This window comes from Penicillium canescens (assembly GCF_028828765.1).
Source record: "Penicillium canescens strain IBT 15451 chromosome Unknown utg000007l_segment0_segment0, whole genome shotgun sequence".
NCBI classification, from domain to species: Eukaryota; Fungi; Ascomycota; class Eurotiomycetes; order Eurotiales; family Aspergillaceae; genus Penicillium; species Penicillium canescens.
Genome location: NW_026703969.1, coordinates 1,079,673 through 1,103,240, shown reverse-complemented (window position 1 = coordinate 1,103,240; position 23,568 = coordinate 1,079,673). Strand labels below are relative to the sequence as shown.

The window sequence follows — 23,568 nt, the reverse complement described above, 5'->3', positions numbered from 1 at the left end:
GCATTACTTGTCACTGGCAGTTTTAAAGCGCCACCACAGCTTCCTGGGCCACACCAGCAGTCGTCCACCAGCCAGAGCTCTCGCCATTCAAACTCACCGCACTATCCACCCGGCTCAAATGGACTAAGCCAGAAGAGAGCGCGGTCCGGAAATCCTGACTTTGAGTTTACTTCCGCATCGTGTGGGCGAAATGGAGAATTTAGAGCACCAATTCCGAAGAGAATGTGCCTGCTCCAAGGGATCTATCAAGACCATGGCATTCAAAGTCAGGAGACGAAGTATCGTACTTCCTGAGCAGCACGATCCTAAGTACCACCCTGGACAATTCAACTTTGGCTCTGTGAAAGCAAGCCGACTTGAATCTCACAGTGCTAGTTGGATTTCTTTTTCTTTGAAGTAGGGTAATTGGAATAGCTGGGCAATGATTGGAATAAGTATTATATTGAGGGACTATAGATAATAGGGAGCGGAAACAATTTCATGTACAGCATTCGAAAGAAAAATGCTTTCAATGGTCACGCATTGATACTATAGTTCCAGTCTTCGTACAAGCTCTCTCTTCCTGCATTGCGCGATAGCTTCATGGAATAGATGCAACTTGTAAGGCAAGTATTGAGGGTTTATCTCACATTCACACCCACAAGGTCCATCGAGAGGTGCCCAATAAACCCTCCGCATTTAGTAGGTGACTCATTTCTGGGTTGCCGAAAAATTTCTGACGACAGTAGAATGAGCCAATCCAAGGTCTTCCTGTCACTTTCCTCTATATAGTCCCTGATTAATTTCCAAAAAAGGCGTGCGTACAATGCGAACAGGGGTAAGACTTCGATTCCCGAGCTATGAGAAATTATTCTTGCCAGTGGCCCTCGACAAACACCGACCTCAATTGACACCTTTGGCCCTGTGCAATAGATTCTGTGCAAGCGAGTATGTGAACAACGAATTAGTTCAAATATCACAAGGTCTTGCCCTTTTGCGGGTTCGTTAGCTTATTGTTCGATAGATCGATCTCACGATCCGTGAGACGGATTGCTAATCACTACGATCTCTCAATTCATTCCTAGTAGTATATTCTGGCGGCTGTGCGACGTACCGTACTGAATTCTCGAGGCTTGAGCATCATAGACCCAATTCCACTGAAGAGCCACTAATAATCAATCATTCCCCCCCCCCCCTCCCCAACCCCAAGCCCACCCACCCCAGTTCCCCCTTTTAATGCGAAGATAGACCATGGATATTTAACGCCGTGTATATCGAGCCACGCCGGATATGGAGGGAGACAAGTCTACAAAGGGGCGGGACCGGGATCTAAACCGCCAAGCCAAGTGCATGCACTGTCTGCGAGTTGGAGATACTTGGAGGCTCTGTTTAAAAGGAAAGCTGCTAATACTTATGACGAAGCTAGAATCAATTCATTTAAGCTCTTCAAGATTCGTCTGTTTACATTTCCTTCTGTTTTAGAAGCGCTTTGCCTTCTCCGTGAGGGGTGTCATTCTCAAACGAGCAGCTTCCTGTTCTTATATATTAGAAAAAAGTTCAAGGACTGTCCAGTTGTTCGATATAGGACTCACCATCGCAGTTTTCAATCCAATGCCAAGACACCATTAAGGTGGTACCATGTTCGATATTCTTACCGATCATTTTCAGAGGCTGGTTAATGCGACCACCCGCTATTATGCCGCGGATTGAACCCAACTGCTCGATATTCGAGATATGAAATCGGTCGACGTTCTTGGAGGCTTCTTCTCGGGTATAGCAAAGCGCCCGCATGAGCCAGGGAAGTCGTAGATCATTGGGTGTCCTTGACAAAGCGTAAGGCCCTTTCATCTGATTCATTGGAATGGCATAGTCTCTGAAGATCAGAGATACTTCTGGAGATGAGTTCCGACGAGATGACACTATGGCCATACTGACAGAAAAGACACAAACAAGGACTGCAAAAATGAGATGCTTGGCAATTTTTTATTAGGCATTAGAGGTGACGGACGTGATTCGGAGAAAGAAGCAGGTGAAACACTTTAAGAACGAACTGTTTCCTCGTTCTTGGATCTCCAAAGACCATGTGTTTGGCCTGTCACTTAAATTTGGAGTCGGATGGCCCTTCCTGGACATGCTCGGTATCATGGGTCTGATCGGTTTGGAGCCGTTGTATTGGTCGGGAAGCAGCAAGCCAATTATAGCACTGCTCCTGAGTTACAAGCACCAAAATCCGACGTCTGGTTGACCCAGTCGGCTTCCAGGAACAGGACGCTAAAGGGCTGTGTTGAGATCCGATCACTGGACATCGACAATTTGGCCGTCTTATGCCTAGCCCCTTGTCCTGCAACGGAACTAAGCACGCTACGCGCTATGATCTGGCGAATGAGACTGAAGGCGAACCATAACAAACATATTCAATGGTCTTGTAAATGCCTACTAGTAACACATTGGCCTGGAGTATCAATTGAGGTTATGATTTGCTTACCTGTCATTGATTCCTGGGAGCGACGGGCTCAAGCAAGTTCGAGTTCGAAGCATACCGTAGAGGGTGATACGAAATAAGTGGTTATTTCAGAAAAGGTACGTCGGGCAATACCATACCTAGCAACCGATGTTATGCAAAGGTCCATGACTAGTACACTTTTTCTTCCGCCCGAATCCCTTGCTAGTCCCCTGCCGATCCTGAGAGTATCCTCTTGGCCTAGCCACTAATTCCACCTTAGGATGTAAGGACTAATTAGATTTGATGTTTGGCTACGCAAAAGTTTATCGATCCTCAATCGAATTGGGCATTTGCTATGGGCTTGAATACAGGCTCGGGTTCAGATGTTGATTTCTAGGGCATAGACCGGTCATAGAAGTTGGGCCTCGTTATCCTGCTTGTGACGCAAAAAACTAGGGTGCACAAGCATGCCTCGCGTGGCGGACTTGATCGCTGCCTAGACGCAGTGAAGCGGTGATGTTCCTGCGAACCGTATTACGCAGCTTGTCGGTGCCGGCGTGGTCAGTTGGATGCACTGGTCGAGATATCGAGCCCCATACAGCCAGGCTTTCAGCCATTTGATTGCCCTGGAGCGCCATTTTCCTCGCACTGGTCTGGAATTCTGGTCACATGCGCTGCAACAAAGTTGACTGGTCTGCCCGTGGGCCACAGAGACTCTCAGTGGCGAGTTGTCCCGCACAATTTCCGCGCGTACCTCAGCTCTAGTGCAGCCACCATGCGGTGAGAGTAGCTCGTTTTGACCAGGAAACAAATAGATCTACAGTGACTAAGAGTCGCCTTCCTACTGGTTGGAAAGCTAGTGCCTTCAGTTCACCAAATTTGGCTAGGTCCTCACGGACGAAAGCTCAACAGCCCCATTTCTTACAGTGCGGGATTAAAGACGCTCGTTCGTCTCTTGTGGAAACATAACCACCCTGAGGTGGATGGCCAGATGCCCAATAAAGGTGCTAATATTATCTTTAACCCGTGAAGTGACAAACAGGTCCGTAAATGCCCTAGCGGTCATCCACAGTGGCGCCCAGTGTCCGAGGATCAGAATCTTAGCTGTGCTGTATACCAACTCGAAGGATGCGAACGGATCCACATTGAGCCGGATCCCTCTGTTTGTCCCCAAGCCTTGGATGTGATCCACCCGCAGCAGCAGTGATAACAACGCCGCTACTAGTCACTAATATGCCGCTGCCTATTCAATCACCACGCCTAATTAAAGTGAACCGTGCACTCACACACAATCGCACAGTACTTGAAAAGATGTTTTCCTTCGGGGGAAGAATGTACTTCCCATCATTTTTTGGCTCACTTGCTGAAATTCATCTTGTTGTTTTCAAACCAGGTCGTGGTTTGCCAAACAATTTGCAGCTTGGAGTGTTCAGGGGCAGTCGAAAGCGGAACGTAAGCAAAGCATTATACTCTCTTTCATATTGCTTCCTGCTAACTGATAAGAGTCGAGGATCCATCCTACACTGAAGTGGCTATAGTGAATTATTCCCTTTTGGAATATCAAATTGAAATCATGGAGCCCGAAACTGAGAGGGACCACTGGCGGGATATGTTAAAGAAGCCGACCAAGACAACAGACAACGCGGAAGAGCACAGACTGATTGTGATATCCATCATATCCAAGTATGGTAAAGAACATTCTTCGAGTCTGCGCGCCATGGACCAGCTTGCAAAGGTGTACTGGGGCGAGGATATGCGAGATGACGCTATTGAGGTTCAACGGGAAGCTCTCGACTGGCGCGAAGAGGTAGATGGGCCTCTGGACACTTTCAATCTTTCCTCCATGGATACCTTAGCCTTCATGTACTTTGAAAAAGGCCAATACCAAGAGGCTGAGAAGGTCCTCCTTCAAAGTATGGAGTTACGAGAACAGGCTGCTCATTGTGACTCTTCTAGGAGGTTCTTGGCCAAAATTCTGCTTCAGAAGACATATGAAAAACAAGACAAGAAAAACGATGCTCTGAGGGCCTTGTGGGAAATCTTGGAGACTCTTTCGAACGCAGCGGGTATGGAAGGCAAGAGAGAGGACGCTCTGGGAAATATTTGGGTACTTTTGAAGTCGCTTTCCAGAGCAACTGGTGCGCAGTTTACACTTTGATTAGCAAAACACGTCTTGTTACTTTGTATATCCTCCGTTTCATTTCGCGATCTGGAAGGAGACCGAATAGCCATTTCAATGTCCCCATACTTCATGGTCCATGTATTGTTTCCGCACAACTCATCAAAGGTTGCTCTAGCTTTTATTTCTCTCCTATCACTATTTTGTTCAGTACTTCATTTGTCGGAACGAAAAATTTCTGTCCCTAGTGATTTTAAGCATTCATGAAGAGGTTTGCCGAGTCTTTTTTTGGGGCCGAAGAATAAACATCCAGTGAGACACTGCCGTGTTGACTGCCAGTTGCAGGTGGTAGAACGACGAAAAAGGGAAAACACAAGATGGCCATTTCATACTTGAAAGGGGACGGAAACGCTTCACCATATTTTCATCAACAAGGCGAACCTCCAAATCGGCGATGTGGACATGCAGGCCGTCAGACAAAATGTGGAAGAGATGAGTTTGATTGCGTTCCTCGGGGATACTGGATTACAAAATATAGAGGTAAAGACTGTGTCCCATATTCATATAATCAAAATTTTCGTGTCCCTTGAAAGGTGTTCGAGTAAATCCTCCGCATTTAGTAGATGACTCATTTCTGAGTTGCCGAAAAATTTCTGACGACAGTAGGAAATGAGCCAATCCAAGTTTTTCCTGTCACCTTCATCTATACGGCCTCTGATTAAATTCCAAAATAGCGTGCGTACAGTGGGAAGAGGGGGAGAAAACATTGACTCCCGAGCTATGAGAAATCATTCTTGCCAGTGGCCCTCGACAAAATGCAAACACAGACCTCCATTGATCTGGACATTTGTCACCTGGTTCCAATTTTGGGCCTTTGACAACGATTCTGTGAAAATAAGTAAGGAGCTTAGCTCATAGATGTGCGGTCTTACACTTTGGCGGGTTCGTCGTCCGGCACTATGCCGCAACTGTTCCATATCAAGTTAGAAATATAGTTGGTAATATTGGAGATCGTTCACCGTACGTACCCTGTTGTGCTAGCTACTAGTAAAATAGAGCCCGGTCTGAGACTCGTGAAGATTGTATGGGATAGAACAACGTTGTGAATTGTGAGGCATCGTTCGACCCTGTCTATGTCAGAATTGAGCGGCGTTGAAATCGCTGCTGAGCTTACGCGCTGCCACCATTTGCAAAGAACAAGTATACCACAGGGTCGGTAGTGTTCAACTTTTTGTCATCAAGGCTGATGCAAGCTCCAGCAATTGGCTGTAACAGAGGCTTTGCCCTGGACTGCAAAAAGGAAGAGTTCATCATTGGCCCATAATCATGTAAAGGTGAGCTCGAAAAGTTCTTGCCCAGAGTCCTTTATATCATTTGTTGCGTCAACCAACGGGACAAGCAAAAGCAAACAAAATCGAGAAATGACGATGATAATGGCTTTTAGCTATACAAGGTCCGAGGTCAGACCAATGGGCTTTCGCGGTGCTAAACACCCTTGTGCTTTCGATGCGCTCGATAAACTTCAACGCACACCGTTAGTAACTTGGAGATCACCGTGCTCGGAAAAACCAGATGCCGATTTCCTAAATATCATCGCTAGCCGCAGTAAGTTATTTTAGACCGTAAAAATCTTAAAAGTCTGCGGAGTGGCGCTGCGTCCTGCATGTTGCGATCCCCGTGATACCCGTATGGGTAGAAATGTACGCTAAAAGTCGCGGAATTCCACCTCCTTGCTTCCTCTTGTGGAGCTTGTAAAAGCAGGCTAACTGGGTTGGAGCATCATGCAAAAACGGTGTCCAATCGCCGTCGATCAAAACGGAGATGTCTTCGCATTACTGGTACCGTTATAAGTTTACCGGTGGTGATACCGACAAGTGACCAATCAACTTTTTTGGACGCGGAACTATTGAATGCACACTCCCTCCTATCCCTAACAATTTACTGCAAGTAAACTAGCTCCAGCTGACTCGTTTTCCACCCTGTCGACTCGCTTTCCACCCTGTCGACTCGCTTTCCACCCTGTCGACTCGCTTTCCACCCTGTCGACTCGCTTTCCACCCTGTCGACTCGCTTTCCACCCTGTCGACTCGCTTTCCACCCTGTCGACTCGCTTTCCACCCTGTCGACTCGCTGTCTGTCCGGTTCGCTCTATGGCGGCAGTGGAGGTTTTACTTACTGTACATGGAAGTCATAAACGGTGGACAAGCGGCTACGAGGGAATTGATGATCTCACCTTACGGCGACTGCTAGTGGAGATCAATTTCGCCTCAAGATCTATCGAGTTTGAACTTTCGGCGCGAGAAATTGAACTAAGCCCGGAGAAGGCCACCGAGAGCACCTCGGATGGCACACTGGTCAAGCCACCTTATCTGAAGTCCCAAAAAGCAAAAGAAACAATTAAACGTCGTGCAGGCGAACTAAAGAGGATTTATGAGAAAATCCAGAACACGGCTGCTAAGATCAAGAAGAATGGGCTGTCTGATTACACCGTTTTTCCTGGATCCCAAAGAGCGCAGCTGTTCATCACGACTCTTCGTGACATGATGGAGAATGCTGTTATCCCAAGCCATGATAACTGGGTTTCGAATACGCACAGTGCCATGCTATGGTTGGTATTAAAGTGTGCCGGACCTGCTCCTATGCTCCTGCTTCTCCATAGTATCTCTCAACGCCAATTTCGAAAGCTTAACGTTCATGCAGCTGCGAGAATTGTTCAGCACGTGGTACAAAATCGAAACAAGTTATTTTGCGCACCCCTTGAAGAGCAATTTCGCGATCTTTCGTCTGGTAAGCCTTCTAATTGTTGTCTTCGGTAGATTTGCTAAATATAGCAGAGCTTGCTCGATGCCAAAGAAAGCGAAAAAGAGCCGACTCCAACGTAGGTTGCATGTGCAAAATAGAATCACACCATGCCCACATTTGCCGGTGCTAGTCTTGTTTTACGGTCGCTAATACTGTTATTTGAGAAGCTTCACAGTGAATTCGATGGTAAGCACACAACAGTTGACTCGTGGGTAGCTTAATTCCCTTGAAGTTGACGCTAAAAACCCGTGTCAATCTCCAACAACAGTGCCATTTGTACAGCATATAAACAGCTCTCATGAAGAGAGACGAAGCTTTCCCCCTAGGTACAAAGAAAATGAAGTACATGAAAGTCCAACGGTAGAGGACGAGAATGGCTTGGAAGAAAACAATCACCTGGGTCTGACCTGCTCACAAGAGTCGAATAACATTCATGGGGCGTTCGAACCTCAGAAGGGCATGGTAGTTGCTACAACATGTGATACGACATCCGCCATGCTACGGCCCAATACCCTCCAAGTGGGCAACGACAACTACCAGCTCCACGGGTTGCACGACCAATCACAGCTAAACCCTTCATCGGTCTACGTCTCAGAATCAGCCAGATCTCCACTTTTCGCTTTCCCATGTGGTCAGTACGCCATTATCACTTCGTACCAAGCGTATTTGACAAAGCCAGATTTAGGAGCCACTTTCTCTACAGGTATCTCGATTGAGGATACTTTTAACCGAAATTCCACGTTAATTTACGAGAGGCCATATGAATCGGCAATATTTGCCGTAGTACAAGACGGAGATATACCTTCACTTATGGCTCTCCTGGGAAACGGGAACGCATCGATTCATGATGTAGACCCCTATGGTCTTGGCCTGCTCTACGTGAGACTTTTTATTCCTTGCTTTTGAGTATTTAATTTGTTGCTAACAAAATAATCAGTATGCGTCATATTACTGCTGGAAAGCCCACGGCGCTGGCAGAGCCATGCAGGTTTGCTCCTGGTTGGTTTCTATTGGGGTAAATACTCAGTGGATTGACGACATTGGAAAGTAGGTTTAATTCCTCCCGGCGATCCTAGCACGACTAATCTGACCCTGTTTTTGTAGTACTCCGATGGAATCAATGCTTGATTCTGCCTTGATATGCACCGCAATGTCAGGTGGTTCCGCGCTAGAATTTGGCAAATTTTGTGAGGATATTGGGGTTCTCTTTAATTTGACCCTTAGCGAAAGTGGGACGCAGTATTTGAATACTCGGGGGTTTACAGAACTTCACCAAGTTCTACTGCGTATAAACCAGAAAGTGTCCCTGGAGGACTATCTTCGCTCATTGAAACGAGATGATCTCGATCTCCTCATAAATCGCACTGATACTCGTGGCAGAACACCGCTCATGTGGGCAGTCGAGTTTGGCTGGTCTGCTGCAACGCAGATCCTACTGGGCTATGGTGCTGATCCCCATCGAGCCACTACCACTAAGCGAGGAAGCTCTACTTTACTGCACCTTGCAGTTGCTGGACCAAGGTCGCAGTTCTCGAGAGCGGGTTTTTTAGAGGTCATTGACCATTTGCTTCAAATGGGAGTGGATGTCAATGCTAAGGATCATGAAGGATGGACGCCACTCCACATTGCAGCGTCATGGGGAACATGCGATCTCCAAAACCTCTTCAGCCACCCTGCCTTGGACTGGAGCGTTCTTACCGATGATAACATGTCTGTGGATGCTTTGTCTCCAGTCGAGCAATTCTCCAATGTTGCACTAGCTAGAATTTACCAGAGCTAGCAGACTGAAGCTTCCCTCGGGGCAGCTATTCATATACATTTTGAGAATATTGCAGCCCTTTTCTGACAATGTGTCTTCATCATCTTCCACATTACCTCGGTATATTGGCCCGCTTCTGTCTCCGTCCAATTCGTAGAGACAACCTAAACGCCTGACCAGGCATATATAATGATGGTCGATTTCAGTCTCAGCAGCAGGAGGCTCTGAAGAGCCACTCAGAGCGGCATTGCGATAGATTGAATCCAGCTCAGGTGAATTTTGCAGATAATCGGCGCGGTCGGCTGATCTTCTCTTCATAAGACCATCAATGAAGGAGCCTAGATCTATTCACTTCAGTTGATATTATATGCCACGCGGGGTGAAGCAGAATGTCCTACCAATTTCCTTGGTGTCCAAAGTATTGCAAACGCAATGCAATATGGCATAAAGACCGCAGGCATTGTTTATAGTCTGTTTCAGCCAGATAATGCGTTCTTTGGAGATGCTATGTTCGATTCTCTGCTCTGCATATGCAGGACAGTCTGGCAGGATAAGGATTAGGGCTTCGACAGGACTTTGGGTATTAAAACGAATTTCATCCAATTGATCTGCTTCCAGAGACCAAATATCAATGAATTTGTAAAAGTTAGGAACACCCATGTTATGCATCAAACTCGTGAATATTTGAGGATCGGACTCCAGAGGAATGAAGTGTTTCTCGTACTCCATTTCAAGTCGCTGGAACTCGGTCGTGCAATATCAATCTTGATAAGACTCGTTGCAAGTCTTGCCGTTGGAATGATCGTTATTTGAATATCAGGTGGTTAGGCGGGGTAAAGGGTTGAGTTGCACCACAAGGAAACGTACACCTAACTAATAACGCGTATATCACGTGATGTATTGTTGGATAAGTTAACGTATTTCACATGCGAGCGGCCCACCCAAGCGAGCGGCCCAGCTCAAAACGCCATACTAAATGGGATAAATCACAGCTTGATATCTCAACAACGGTGGTATGTAGGTCCTTCGCATCATAGCCTAATGCTTTTCATATGATATTTAGTCTATTTTAGGGACTTTGGAGAATTTCTTGGACTTAGTGGTTAAGATATATATCTTTCTGGCTCCCAGCAACGTAAATTTCGATATAATGATATTGCAGCCTATCAATTTCCTTGAAGCTGACATATAGCATTTAAAAGTCTTATCAAGAGCTATCGACAAGCAATAAGGTAAAACGAAAACGTGGTTGTTAAGATATCAAGTTGTAATTTATCCCATTTCGTACGGTGTTTTGAGCTGGGCCGCTCGCTTGGGTGGGCCGCTCGCATGAGAATTACACACGAGAAGCTAATACTAACCCCTTTTTTAGCTAGAAGTCGATAGAATAAATATTTTTAAAGTTAGTTGCCAACATGGCTTGCCAGGCCAGCCCAAGTGGTTGCCTTACAGCTAAGGCAGCCAGCATGGCTTGGTGCCCTGCCAAGCGCCAGGGATCACATAACAGCCATGAAAAACTTAACGAGGCCATATTGAGCGGATATAGTTCTCGATTTATTACTATCCTATTGGAAAGGCTATTTAACATACTCCCTGTTTATACCGAAGCCTCTAAATAAAGAATATCGGCCCATACGAGGTTTACCTCAGATCTCGCTCGCGGGGCAATGGATCATGAGCCAGGGGCGGCTAGATATCCGCATCCACATCGGAGTGGTTTTGGCCGGAACTCCTCATGAGTAACATTGGTCGAGTAACAAGGGAAGAAAATGTTCGACAAGAAAAACCAACAAAACTTATGACGTCAAGCAACTAGCCCGTTCGTCGTGCCTTCGCTCTTAGCTGAGGAGGGGACAAGCGATTTTCGAACTGAACGTGCAAGAAGTCAATCTTTTGTTGACCTCCATCGATCCCCGCGGGCTAAAATATCCTTGGTTTATTCAGACAGCCAATTTTGCCCAGAGGAAAGTTCCTGAGGGTTGAAATTGCCACAGAATTTCGGTGTCAATTTTTGTTGGTCATTATCAGGTGCGCTTCATGGCAGCGAAAGCGGAGACCCAATGGGGCGCATTGCCTTGAAGAGGTTGAGGAGCATTTTGTAGGCATAAGAATTGAGTGTAGAAAGCTATTCAATTGATGTTGGCTTTCCAGGATGCATTCAAGTCCTACAGCCGGAAGAAGCATGGTCGAAGAAGTAAGGGCCAGAGGCAAAAGGATGCCTATAAGTCAGAGTGGAATGATACAGACTGGCAAGCGAGGCTGATTATCGTTGCATGGCCGATAGTCGTTCTCCGCACTCTTGTTGTCCAATTTGAGCGGCCCTTTATTCCAAACAAGTGTCCAGTAGCCAATGCACCGCTAGGTTGGCTCCCTTGCCTCCTTCGCGGATCGGGGACAGGCCCATTGAGGGCCAGTAAGAATTCTGATCGCAGTTTCTTCGATGGTTCGTTGTAGTCGCAGTTTCATCAAGAATTCAAATGTCAAGGGCCGCAGTGGAGATGCTCTTAAAGGCACTACTGATCAATATCACCGCACGGTTTTGTAGCTTTACGAATTCATTAACCAGCCTCGCCATTCCCATGCTGGCAATGCACGCGCTGCCGGGCGGTACCAAGCCGATATACCCAATAGAGCTTGCGGTATCACGACAGCTTGATAGATCTTACGCATGGACATCAGTGATACGCCCCGCGGCCTACTGGTCAGCTCTTCCGAGAGCTATTTCAATAAGCCAGACGTTTTCTTCATAGCTGTCTCAAAATGCAGACATCGTCCACCCATCCAAAAGCTTCGGCTTGGCGGTAGCCCGGAAGGGGGAGCAGTCCTTGACTAATGGTGCATTCAATAGCAAGAAACGGATAGGTGAAATCGGAGAACCCTGCGGAATTCCAGTTAGAGTGGGAATACATCACGTATACTCGTACTTCGGCCATAGAAAGACCCGAGTCCATGGAGCCAGTTCACCCAGCCTCATTTGCCGCATATTATTGAGGAGACGCTCACGAGAGACATTGTCGTAAGCGCCAGCTACGTCGACAAACAGCATGCTTACTTTTGACCCTGCTCCCATGCGGTGTGTACGCGATCGTGCATCAATTGGTCTGCATGGTCCACGGAGACGCCCTTCCTGCCACTGAGGTGAGTATCAGGCAGTGTCCTCAACAGCCCAGGCAATCCAAGTAGCAATGATTTTTTCTAGGATCTTCCCGAGCGTATAAGTAGCGCGACCGGTCTGTACGGCATTGGCAAGCGGTAGTCTCCTGGTCCAGCTGTCCTCAACGTTACCGTTTTTAAGATTTGAGAATGGCGGGACTTGTGGTCGATTCGTAGACATGCGTTGAATATGTCGAATACCGTGGAAATGAAGACCCGCTGGGATGTTGATCCAACCGCAAGCAACTTCCACACCATATTTGGGAATGCCGTCCGCCCCAGGGGCCTTATTCGGAGGTACGTGTCTCATTGCATTGCTCATTGCATCGGCCAATCCCTGCTCGGTAATAGGCGGGAATAGGATCTGGTTATCACGCTGAACCCCAGTGACATTTGGGAGATCAGCTGTTGGCAGGGCTAGGAAGAAGACATTTCGCAATGCTGCCACTTCTTTTCGGTCGATTCAGCAATGCCCTTTCCCGTAGTTAACGGTGGCAAGGCACTATGCGGTTCTTGACCTCGATTACTTACCCATTGAACCATACGCCAGAGACCCTGAAGTCCTTTGCTGATAGCTTCCTTGACGAATTCACGGAAGCCGGTCCATAGCGCTTTCTTGATCACTCGACCCTTCCGGTTCCTGGCAGACTTGTATTCCTCCCAGTCATCCTCGTCGTTGGTGATTGTGTATCTCCGAAACAGGCGTCTTGTTGTTTTGATAGACTGTTTGCACTCGTCCGTGAACGAGTGATTGGCCCTTTGGTTTAGCTTGACCCATGGCGTGGATTCTTGGACGGCTCAATTGATGATTTCTGTGAAATTCTCCACCGCCTCATCGGTCTGCCGGGGAGTTGAGAGCTGCCAGGTCTTGCCTTGGAGGTTGCTGGCCACGAATCTGTCGAATTTGCCGGTTTCCATGGCCTTCCAGTTGCGCCGTTTGGGTTGGTCGGTGGTAGTAGTGGTTCGAATGTCGAATATTATACGAATCGGTAGATGGTATGAGTGGGCAAGGCATTCGTGGGAAATCTCCGATGCGAGGAATCGTTCTGATAAATGGTGAGATTCAAAGAATAGGTCGATAGTAGTCTGATGGCCTGCCTCGTCTCTTGTGATAGTGCCAGGGGCCATCCAGAGATCCGGATCGACTGAATTGGTGAGCTCAATAAGAGTATCAGCATTGGAATCCTGTACAGCTTCATCTCCACCCCACGCCGGATGGTGGAGGTTGAAGTCTCCAACAATGATGCTGGACCGCGTATATTTTGGCCGAAAACATCCTCGAGCGGTGGACAGAATATTGGAGAATTTCGAGGGTCCCCTTATTCATTTGAGTCCGTATTTGTGATAGGTCCGTTGGTATTGGCATCGCTGGCGTCAGTGATGCTCCTTAGGCTGCTTAGCTCAGAGAAGCTAATATCGACCCCAAAGCTCTCTCCGCTGTTGCCAGAGGCGACTGGTCTCGTGGCTTTCTTCGCCAACGATCCGTTGCTGTCTCTCTCGGCAAGAGCTGATGATGATGATGGCGGTGGGTTCCAAAAGACCTCCGAGTCCTCCGTCGTCGTGGTCTTTCGCTTCTTCCCCATACCCGTCGTTCTATGTGCCCTGTCGGTCGGGGCTATTGCTGATGATGCGAAGCCGCCGCCCTGCTTCTCGTTCGCAGGCTCCGATCGAGGTGCTCGGAGGTTTAGAGGTGCATGTTTCGACTGGTAAATGCCAGCCTGGCTAGCTAGATTGCCGAGCACCATGTTGAGGTCGAGACCCATTAGGAAGTCGTTGGTATTCTTGGTCTGCGTGTTGTCTGGTGTTCTCGCTGAAAGGTCGGTTGGTTGGCTGGCATTGTCTCCTCCGATACCCACGAAGACTTCCTCAAATACTCGGCAACTTGAGCTAACGAGAAACCCACCAATAGCGCCTTGACTGGTCTGTGCGGCACTGCCACGGGAGGGTATATTCACCCCTTCATACGCACGTCATCACCATCGAATGCGATAATGAAAGCCATGGGACTGATCACCCCCGATGACGCTAGTTTCGACACGAAGCTTAGGCACGTTGATAATTATCACCTTCGGTTGAGACGGGAAGTGAAGGCGGGACGCGTCGCCGTACGCTGGGTTCCGACAGCAAAAATGCCGCTGATGGCCTGACGAAGCTGCTCTCTCGGCAGCAGCATGCCAGGTTCGTCAAGCTATTGAGGATGGTAGACATTGAGCACCCGGTCATGAAGGGATGACCGACCCAAATTGGAGCATATTCGTTGGTAAAAGCCACTATAAGCGGCCCAGGATGGGATACTGAGGCCGCTGAGGTGGTGTGTCGGCATTACCTTACGAATACTGCATGAAACCGGGTCTGTAGATGATCCGAATGGCTTCGGGTATGTGATATATCCGAGGACCCTTATGTTATTAGAAATTGCCCAATAAATAGCAGGAAATAAGGGGTAATGAAATACGGAGTCATTGATATATCCAATGAGCCGGTTACAGTACGGGTCGTGACAGACTAGATTCACAGTAAATTCGAGCATCATTTCCTTGCCCGTTGCGGGGGCACTAACGTATTTCACATGCGAGCCGCCCACCCAAGCGAGCCGCCCACTCCAAAACACCATAGTAAATGCAATAAATTACAGCTTTCTATCTCAACAATCATGGCCTATAGGTATTTTTCATTTTAGCATAATGCTCTGGAGGTGATATCTAGCCTCTCTAGGGAGCTTGGAGAATTTCTATGACTTCGTGATTGAGATATATATATTTGTAGCTCATGGCAGTGTAATTTTCAGTCATTTTTGAAATGATGATAATATGGCTTTTTGATTTCCTTGAAATTGAAACATAGTGCTAATCGGACTTATCAATAGCCATTGGTAAGTAATGAAATATAACTAAGACGTGGTTGTTGAGATAAAAGTGTAGAATATATCGCGTTTACTATGGTGTTTTGGAGTGGGCGGCTCGCTTGGGTGGGCGGCTCGCATATGAAATACGTTAGCAAAACTCCTATATCATAACTCTCCAGAGGCTCCGAAATAAGAATATCGCTTCGACTGGAATTCCTTCTGAATACAAGACCGACTCTCAAATTTCGGCTACATAGAACCGTCAGAACCACCGATTTGTAACCCAGCAAATTAGTATAGCATCTCCTTCAGTTCCAATCCCAACGCCGTCTACATAGGTAGGTCTCTTGTTGATCATATATCCAAATGGCAACTTTGCGATTGATACGATCCACAACAACTGCCACTGTTTTTGAAGGACAATCGATTCTGTTGAAAGTACAGGATAAATTTACTGGGAAACATATACGTCAAGGCCAACGAGGTTGTTTAGGTCTGGCCTCTCTTCGATGAAAGAGAGATCCTATTTTAATGGAGAGCATTTCTCCTGAATTATGCTATACATGGTAGGTTCAATGCTGATCACTAGATTCATGCCTGGAGAAGCCATGAATCTCAACAGATTCGATTGCCCTGTCGGGATTGTATATCGCAAGAAACGGGATGAATTGCGGAAAGGGGTCAATGAGCTCCACAAAGAAAGATGCTTTCCACAAGAGCCTATGGATTGTGCTATCTGTTACGCGTCTAATATGTCGCCGTAGAACTACCCGGCTTTCCCAGCAAGCTAACATGGATCTTCCATGAATTATGAATCATTTTAAAGATAAGCCAACATCACGTCGACTTATATCTTACTTCATAACGCACGTCGGAGAACGCTCCAAACCCTAAGTGGCAGCCTGCGCCACGCTATCTATCTACTTGCGCGGACAGTGTGACGGGCTTTCTAGGTAGCCTGGGCCGACTGGTCGAAAGTTTGCTTGCCACCTAGGAAGCTGCCTTTACAAATTAGGTCGACTGGGACGTTGAATGATCTGTTTGCTTCCCCTGATCGTAGTAGAGATGACTCATCTGATCAGCCTGTATTGTGCTGCCCCTTGGCTATTGACATTCCGCGTTCTCAGCCTCATAGGGGGTGGTTTCGTGTCGAATATTACCAAGTTCAAGTACAACAGCAATTCATCATGAATTCCTCATTTCTCTTGCGGGATATACGTCGCTTTTCCGTGATAGCAATCGACCACCCTTCTTTGACGGGAGATTTTGGCGGGAGATCGCGTCCAAAAACGCGTAAAATGCGGCGCTTACGACACATCGCATGGCGGACATTCTCCTCGCACCATAAGCAGCCATTCACCCTCCCACCCCCCAAAGCTCATTTCAACCTCCCACCTGCTTGATGAGGAACGCGTGCCATGGTACGAGGAGAACCGATTCTACCCCGCAAAACCTGGTGAGGTTCTCGCCGAGCGCTTCCAGATCCTGGTCAAAATTGGCTATGGTAGCTCCTCAACAACATGGCTTGCCCGTGATATCCGGAAGATGTATGTGACTTTCACAATCTTATCGCTGGCTTGTGTGCTAAAGATCACCAGCGACTTCAACGATGGCGAGTTCGTGGCAGCGTTGAAAATCAACAACTGCGAGGGTGCTGTATCTGAGCGCGAGCTCGAAATAGAGGAGCATATCGCAAAGTCTGGCTCGTCGCATGGCGGGCGTGCACTTCTACGAACACACTTGGAGTATTTCGAAGTGGAAGGGCCAAGGGGTAAACATCTCTGTTTGGCTTATCCACCTATGAGGGAGCCTCTCTGGCGCTTTCAGAGACGGTTTGAAGACTCGGTTATTCCATTTCCGCTTCTTAAAGTATATCTTCTTGTCCTGCTGAAAGCCTTGGACTGTCTCCACACCGCTTGTGGTGTTGTTCATTCAGGGAAGTACTTCATTTTCGAATTGAATCATTTTGTCTTTGCTTTCCGGCTAACAATGTGCAGATCTAAAACTCGAGCACATCATGATGCCCTTCGAAGATGGCGAGGTGCTGTCTGGATTTCTGAATCAGCGTTTAGAGCAGCCAGCTGAATACAAAATCGATGCTGTTGGTCGACACGTCTTTCGCCATGACAGTGATTTTGGGGATCTAAGACGCTCGTGGATGAGTATGACCCCGCATATTGTTGATTTCGGGTCGTCTTTGCAGCTCCATGGTGAGACTGGACGGGGGCTTTTTCCGATTCAACCGAATCATTACCGTGCACCAGAGGTCACGCTTGGGTTTCCTTGGAACAGGAGTGCAGATATTTGGAGTCTTGGAACTTTGGTGCGTTCACTACCTTTGAGTTTAACACATAAAAATTGCAAACGTCTAACCCAGGCTAGATTTGGGATATGGCTCAGAATACAGAGCTTTTCCAGCAAGCTCAAGATTCGAATGGAAATTACGATTCGAAAGCCCATCTCGCAGAAATGATCGCCTTGCTAGGTCCGCCTCCTCCAGGGTTTATTGAAGCATCCCACTCCACACTCTTGTTAAAGTGGCCGCAGAAGATAAAAATCTACGGGGGCGAGCTATGTGAAAATGCAATGGAGATGTTCGGAGGTCCATTTTTCGACGATGATGGTACTTGAAATCCTTGTTTCAACACTGCCCTGGCTGGCGTTTACTGATTCGTATTCCCGATAGGCAAATTTCTCCATGAACATCTAATACCCGACCGAAAGATCGAAGATACGCTACCCCTACTGGAAGAAAAAGACAGAACTGAACTCTTATCGTTCGCAAAGAAGATGCTTACCTGGGATCCAGAGAAAAGAGCAACTGCTCGCGAACTACTAGAGCATCCATTCTTGAAGCTTGAATAACGGTGAAGTGAATAGTTGCCTAAATCTCAACTCTCTGTATGATATTGTGGTGCATATTATCCAGTAATCTCAACTCAGTGTATCATATTTCAATTTGAGCATCTCATTTCGGGATTGATGTCCATGCACCAGAGACAGCCCGTTGTTGGCTCTCATCAAATTTCACTGGAAGTGGGATTCGACCGCCGACGGCTCGTATGCCGACAGTCTATCTACACTTAGAGGCAAACCGCCAAATTTCGATGTAACAACTTATATTACCGAAAGGAGTAGGTAAATGTGGGTCTAAATCAATAATCGCATAATGGAGATGGGATGATTAGTAGGGTGCTGAACACGATTCTATCCGATATAATTGTATTAATATATGACCAAGTAAATCACTAGGTAAAGGAAAAAAATACATGTATGTGCTGCCGCTTCCAGTACCCATCTGGACAAATGGTCAGTATTTTCCATCATGGAATGTTTGGAGCAGGCTCATAAGTGTATAGGGACAATGTTCTCTTTCAAACTCAACTCCAGCATCTCAAGTTGATAGCTTCGAGGTTGCAATAGGTCCATCCTGACAAATGAATTCATCAAGTTCGGATCGGGATCAACCGTAGAAAGAAAGTAAGCTGAGTCGTGTCTCACAGATAAATAGATCAAAACTCACCTCTTTCAAGATGCGAACCTGGCCTTTTAGATTAATGAACGCTTTTGGAGGGGCGCGGCGGAGGTACGCGATGCATATGAGGTCTCATCAGCTTCCGTCTTATTGCACAACGCTTCTTGCCCATCAACGAGAAGTTGAAACGTGTTCCCCATATGCATTTGCCTTGAAGGAACTATTTTAATTGGCAAAGGACATTCATCTGACCGTAGGCTTGCAGGAAATTGCAGTCGATTGCAATTCACATGCCGTGCTTCCAAATTTGTCGGATGTCGTAAAATAACTCCTACAACAACTTTTCCCTACGTTATATTTATTTCGCAATGTTGTTTACAACCAACTTACACTAGGGAGAAAATGGCTTGCTTCTGGTAGTAATAGGTAAATTCGGCTTGTGCGTAGCGCAGCTTGGCCCTGTATTGCCAATTCAGGACCAATTGTACTGTTGTGGATGTGTCGTAGGCCTGTAGGACAAGTCTACCAGACATAGACTTTGAATATGCCATAGTCACGGCTAGGGACATTCAGTTTCAGGATCTCTGCCTATGCGGTTCGAACATTGACTTCTCTTAGGGCAAGCGCATAGCACCTCACATTCGAACCTTATTGGCACGCAGTGCCTAGCAGGGTGAGGCCCACGGCCACGGAAGCTGCATCAATCGTCGACATTTTGCCCATCGACTTCATGGCATTCCTTCGCCTATAGCTAGTTACCTTGCCCTTGAGATGGCTTTCATCGCCGTGTTTGTATCGTCTCTCCTCGTCTTCATCACCGTCATTAGGCTTTGTGGGTGTCTGCTTAATCATCCTTGCGGCCATTGCCACACCATCATTTCCACGGCGGATGTCGCGGCCACGGCTGGCGGGCCTTCTTGTCGGATTGAGCACTCGAGGAAACTATAAGACCTAATCGGCGAGCTTGGAGTTCGAGAGGACCTTGCGAAAATGGTCGTGCTGCTCGTGAGTGATCTTACCGAGGGTTGGCTCGTCTCATTTACCGTCATTTAATCCGACCTCCGAAATGTCCTGACAGAGCTGATCGATCGTTGTAATAACGCGAGCTAAAGAAGGATGACGCGATACTGTGCTTCCGTAGTATAATGCATTAATCCCGATAGGCGAGCACATACTGAAATACGGCGTCATAGTCCCGGGAAGCGCCGGTCTCACACGAGACCAAAATCCCAAGACCCCACATTGTACTTGGGCCGTCGGGTTCTCGGGTTGGGTGGGTATCACGACGGATGGGTTCAAGGTTTCACAGGTGCGAAACAAGGTAGTGACCTGCATTGAAACCTGTCATCCCATTTCGACTGCATAAGCTTCTTATACTAGAGAACGACGTTCTCGGCTCGATTGCTCCGAAGTACGGTGGACATTATCCCCTGGAGAAGGCTCCAGTTGACTGAGGAGAAGTCAATACCGTCATCAACGCTAGCCCACAGAGTGGTACCGACCGAGATAAACAAAGATCCATTTTTCGTAGCTCGGATCGTCTGCGGCTGGTCGAGGGAGATCGCTCCTGGTCTCTCAGTCGATGAGGTCAAAGGCATAGTTTGACCGCTTCGTTCCCGGTTGATCAGCAAAGCGATCGCTCGGCGGTTTGGGAGGCTTACCGGGAAGCCCGGACGGAAGGGCCTGGGTTTGTGCTCAAGATCTTGTCCTCATGTGTGCGCGGAGGGAGAACTTCATACGATAAAGGTGGAATGTCGGTTTCCGCTGCCTGAGGTTGTTGCAGAAGATCCAGAGGATTCTCAGAGCGCCCCTGCGCATGGTCAACGTATGGCTTGCCACCTTCGTCGGCCTACGACTAAAGGGTAGTGTGGTTGCGAAGGGCAAGCCATCATTGACCGAACCTCCGCCGGCGACCGGGAGTGGACCCCGCATCACCTTTCCCGTCTGATCGTCTCGGCCACTTCCACCCCGGTATGGGCATCGAGTCCCCTCCTTGGGCGGGAGTGGGGATGCGGGCGCACGATTGTAGCCCGCTCTTCGATCAAAGGTCCTCCGTGAGGCGCGAAGCTCTCTGCAGAGGAAAAGAAAAAGAAGAAGAAAAAGAAGCTGAGAACTGGATATATAGTGGCTGGACCTCAGTAGAGAGCTCAACGCTCATCTCCTCATTCCACATCGCAAACAGTTTAAGAGAATCAGCTGAAGTGTCAGATTCAGCGTCGGACTAGGCTTCATAACCATTTGGAGTTCAACATCAAGTTATCTTCGCGATGAGAAGTGCCTTGATTCTCATGACTGCCATGCTCAGTTTGGACGTCATTTGATATATGAGAAAGCAGATATCGATGATCGAGGAGATCACCATTGTTACACAGATCCCCATCGGATCCTTCTTCACGACGGCATCTGGTATAAAATGCAGACTTCTGCCGGCGAGGTTGGCGCCATAGGAACGTGCTGGGAAGAGCTTGTGGATCGTAGTGAGTTCGTAAGGCGGATTGGCGGTCCATTAGTGAGATGTCTTCCATGCTATATGGTCCAGTTTCTGCCCTCATAGCCCATAAGAAAGCAGCAAGGTTCGAGTGTGCGACGAGGTATCACATTCTTCCGACGACGATGCGAATCAGCTTTTCAACTTTCCCGTGCTGCTCGTGAGCCAATAGTGTCAAACGATGCTCCGATCGGTGCAGATCCGGTGATATTGTTGAGATGAACTCGCCGCCGATAGGGAAGTGGATGGCAGAGATCCCGCTAGCTCATTCGACTGATACTAGCTATTGTATTCAAACCATGTGGTCCTTTTTATATCGGGCAAGATACTTTTGGACAGTGGCTTTGGGCTCATCTTTGGTGCGACAAAATTCCCATGTCGGCCCAGCTGTCAATCTTATCGGCCATGAGGAGCCAATACCTGGCCTCGGAGGTCAGTTCTGGTTTGATGTTGTCACCTCCACCGATGTCTATATAGACGAAGTCTGCAGCCTTGGAGAGCGGCTTAGGGCCGGCGTCCGTCGGACTGTACTGGTACCATTTTGCTACAGGCGGAGTGTGTGCGGAACCCTGCGTTCCTATCACCTCCCTTGGGATATCGGGATGCACCACGTTTGGGGTCGCCGGCGGGCACCTTTGTCTGCGAGTTTGTCCGGCACGTCGTTGTTCTCGGTTTCGGTGTGGCGAGGGACCGCTGGACGAGCACGTCACGCTACAGTAGAACAGCGTGACATGCGAGGATGTACACCGCGAGGTAGAAAATGCCTTTCCTCTCGGGTACCAGATCACCCAGCTGCTGTCAAGGGAGATGGTATGCCTCAGCCCGCACCAGGCGCTCACCGTCTCGGCATTGAAAACATGGGAACGGGTGTTGATTGCGTCTTCCCGCAGGCGATATAGCGCACGCTTTCGTATACGGCGTAACAATATCTCACACACCGAGCGCCGTCCTCTCGTTACCCTGAGCCGTCGGAGAAGACTGTGTCCGCGAAAGGGCGGCCCACCAGGCAGTGAAGACCTCCGCCGTTGGTTCTTTATCGATGCCTGAGATCGGTCGGTCCTAAGTGACCCTCCGATTTCACGAGCCCTGTAACCGATCTCAGTCCCTTACAAAAGTGAGAGGATGATATGTCGCAGTAATGACTGCCTCTTTTGGGGTTGGGGGGTTTTGGATGGGGGAAAAGCTGGCAACCAGTCCCCCGTCCTAACGACGCCCCTGATGTGTTTGGAAACAGCGGAGGCTCGGCCGCGCGGGCTTAAACGTAGCATCGCAATTTGCTTTCTTGCCAACGTGTACTCCGAGCCACCGGAGCGCGTGTTGTTTGTCCGTCTTCGCTGTGGTGATCGGATGGACCGCGAGTTCGGCATCGTGAGTGAAGGCCGCCACCGCGTACGTCGTGGAAGGTACCTATGTACCTCCCTGTTAAGGGCTGACCTCGTGCCTTGAAGTGACGACTGGGGGGTTGAGGGAGGGTGGAGATGCCGCTTTCAACCAGGCGTGCAAATTGCGGAGGCGTGTCCTCGGGAACCCGTTAATAGAACTGATTGAGGGGGCCGACGCCCCGGCTGAGGATAGAGGCGACGAGAGTCTCATGGTCCGAACGACAGCGTAGCTCCTCCCACACATTGGTCTGGGCGGAAGAGATGACCGCGAAGGTGAGGTCGAACACATGGCCGCCCTGTGAATGGGGCACACCCGGGATCATCCATCTGGCTCGCACTGGCTAAGCAATCAAGGTCGACACCCCGGTTTCTGCTTGCGGTGTCCCGGGTAGATGAGTCATGCTTGTCGTTGGAATCCTCCCAAATACGTATCTGGGACTTGTTTCGAGATTGGTAACGTAGTCAATGAACCTCGGAAGTCGTTGTTGCCTGTAGGCGATAATGATGCGGTAGCCGTTTGCTGTGATCCAGAGTAGATCTCTGCTTGAGGACTGGGGCCGTTACGCGCGGAGGCCCGCTCCTTTCCGGTCTGGGTCATTGTCCTGGGTCGGTTCCGCTTCCCTGGCTTCTAGGTATGGGGTATGCAGTCCTTGACCGGAGCGAAGCAGTCGTAAGCAGGATCTTTCAGGTATTTATGCCTTACAAGGTAAAGAGCTCTTGCATGTAATCGGCTGTTATGCAATAGGCGTTGGTTGAATTTCTCAATTGACGAAGCATCAACAGCTTCGCGTAGTGTTATTTTCAAGCTGCTACAGACTCGGAAGTTGTTCCTTTATAGACAAGAAAAAGTCGACTATAGCTAGCCAGTTGAGTGATGTCTTTAAGTTATCCTACAATGATTGCGCCCATTTTATTAACGATTCTTCTCCTTCCTTATTAAGAGGGAACATTTTGTTGAACCTCTAGTAGTTAGGAGACTGGTGCTATCATGGCGGTGAGCCACATTATTGTTGACGGGACCTTCCGAGACCCCTCGAAGCAGCTCAACTGCGGAGTCGCAGTAGGACCCCGCTTTGAAGTCCACTCGGCCAGATTTCTATAAATCTTACGTTGCTTGACGCAG

At 48.2% G+C, this 23,568-nt stretch overlaps 8 protein-coding genes across 8 annotated transcripts; 3 read left to right on the top strand and 5 right to left on the bottom strand.

The window, feature by feature from the left end:
- Positions 1–1,440: 1,440 nt before the first annotated feature.
- On the bottom strand, positions 1,441–1,908 carry N7446_010683 (uncharacterized protein; the record flags this gene model as incomplete). Its single annotated transcript, XM_058519426.1, has 2 exons — positions 1,441–1,511; positions 1,572–1,908. 2 exons carry the CDS (start codon positions 1,906–1,908, stop codon positions 1,441–1,443), a joined length of 408 nt encoding a protein of 135 aa, XP_058368264.1.
- Positions 1,909–3,995: 2,087 nt separating this feature from the next.
- N7446_010682 (Tetratricopeptide-like helical) lies at positions 3,996–4,580 on the top strand (the record flags this gene model as incomplete). The annotated part of the gene is made up of 1 exon (XM_058519425.1): positions 3,996–4,580. One exon carries the CDS (start codon positions 3,996–3,998, stop codon positions 4,578–4,580), a length of 585 nt encoding a protein of 194 aa, XP_058368263.1.
- Positions 4,581–6,691: 2,111 nt separating this feature from the next.
- Positions 6,692–9,123, top strand: N7446_010681 (ankyrin repeat domain-containing protein; the record flags this gene model as incomplete). Its single annotated transcript, XM_058519424.1, has 6 exons — positions 6,692–7,153; positions 7,242–7,328; positions 7,376–7,419; positions 7,670–8,222; positions 8,281–8,390; positions 8,448–9,123. 6 exons carry the CDS (start codon positions 6,692–6,694, stop codon positions 9,121–9,123), a joined length of 1,932 nt encoding a protein of 643 aa, XP_058368262.1.
- A 3,124-nt stretch (positions 9,124–12,247) lies between these two features.
- Positions 12,248–13,383, bottom strand: N7446_010680 (uncharacterized protein; the record flags this gene model as incomplete). Its single annotated transcript, XM_058519423.1, has 3 exons — positions 12,248–12,705; positions 12,801–12,978; positions 13,084–13,383. 3 exons carry the CDS (start codon positions 13,381–13,383, stop codon positions 12,248–12,250), a joined length of 936 nt encoding a protein of 311 aa, XP_058368261.1.
- A 191-nt stretch (positions 13,384–13,574) lies between these two features.
- On the bottom strand, positions 13,575–14,000 carry N7446_010679 (uncharacterized protein; the record flags this gene model as incomplete). Its single annotated transcript, XM_058519422.1, has 1 exon — positions 13,575–14,000. One exon carries the CDS (start codon positions 13,998–14,000, stop codon positions 13,575–13,577), a length of 426 nt encoding a protein of 141 aa, XP_058368260.1.
- Positions 14,001–16,287: 2,287 nt separating this feature from the next.
- On the top strand, positions 16,288–17,965 carry N7446_010678 (protein kinase; the record flags this gene model as incomplete). The annotated part of the gene is made up of 5 exons (XM_058519421.1): positions 16,288–16,329; positions 16,364–17,021; positions 17,098–17,423; positions 17,483–17,723; positions 17,787–17,965. The coding sequence occupies 5 exons, from the start codon at positions 16,288–16,290 to the stop codon at positions 17,963–17,965; spliced, it is 1,446 nt and encodes a 481-aa protein (XP_058368259.1).
- A 1,986-nt stretch (positions 17,966–19,951) lies between these two features.
- Positions 19,952–20,173, bottom strand: N7446_010677 (uncharacterized protein; the record flags this gene model as incomplete). The annotated part of the gene is made up of 1 exon (XM_058519420.1): positions 19,952–20,173. The coding sequence occupies one exon, from the start codon at positions 20,171–20,173 to the stop codon at positions 19,952–19,954; it is 222 nt and encodes a 73-aa protein (XP_058368258.1).
- Positions 20,174–22,842: 2,669 nt separating this feature from the next.
- On the bottom strand, positions 22,843–23,043 carry N7446_010676 (uncharacterized protein; the record flags this gene model as incomplete). The annotated part of the gene is made up of 1 exon (XM_058519419.1): positions 22,843–23,043. The coding sequence occupies one exon, from the start codon at positions 23,041–23,043 to the stop codon at positions 22,843–22,845; it is 201 nt and encodes a 66-aa protein (XP_058368257.1).
- Between the last annotated feature and the right edge of the window lie 525 nt (positions 23,044–23,568).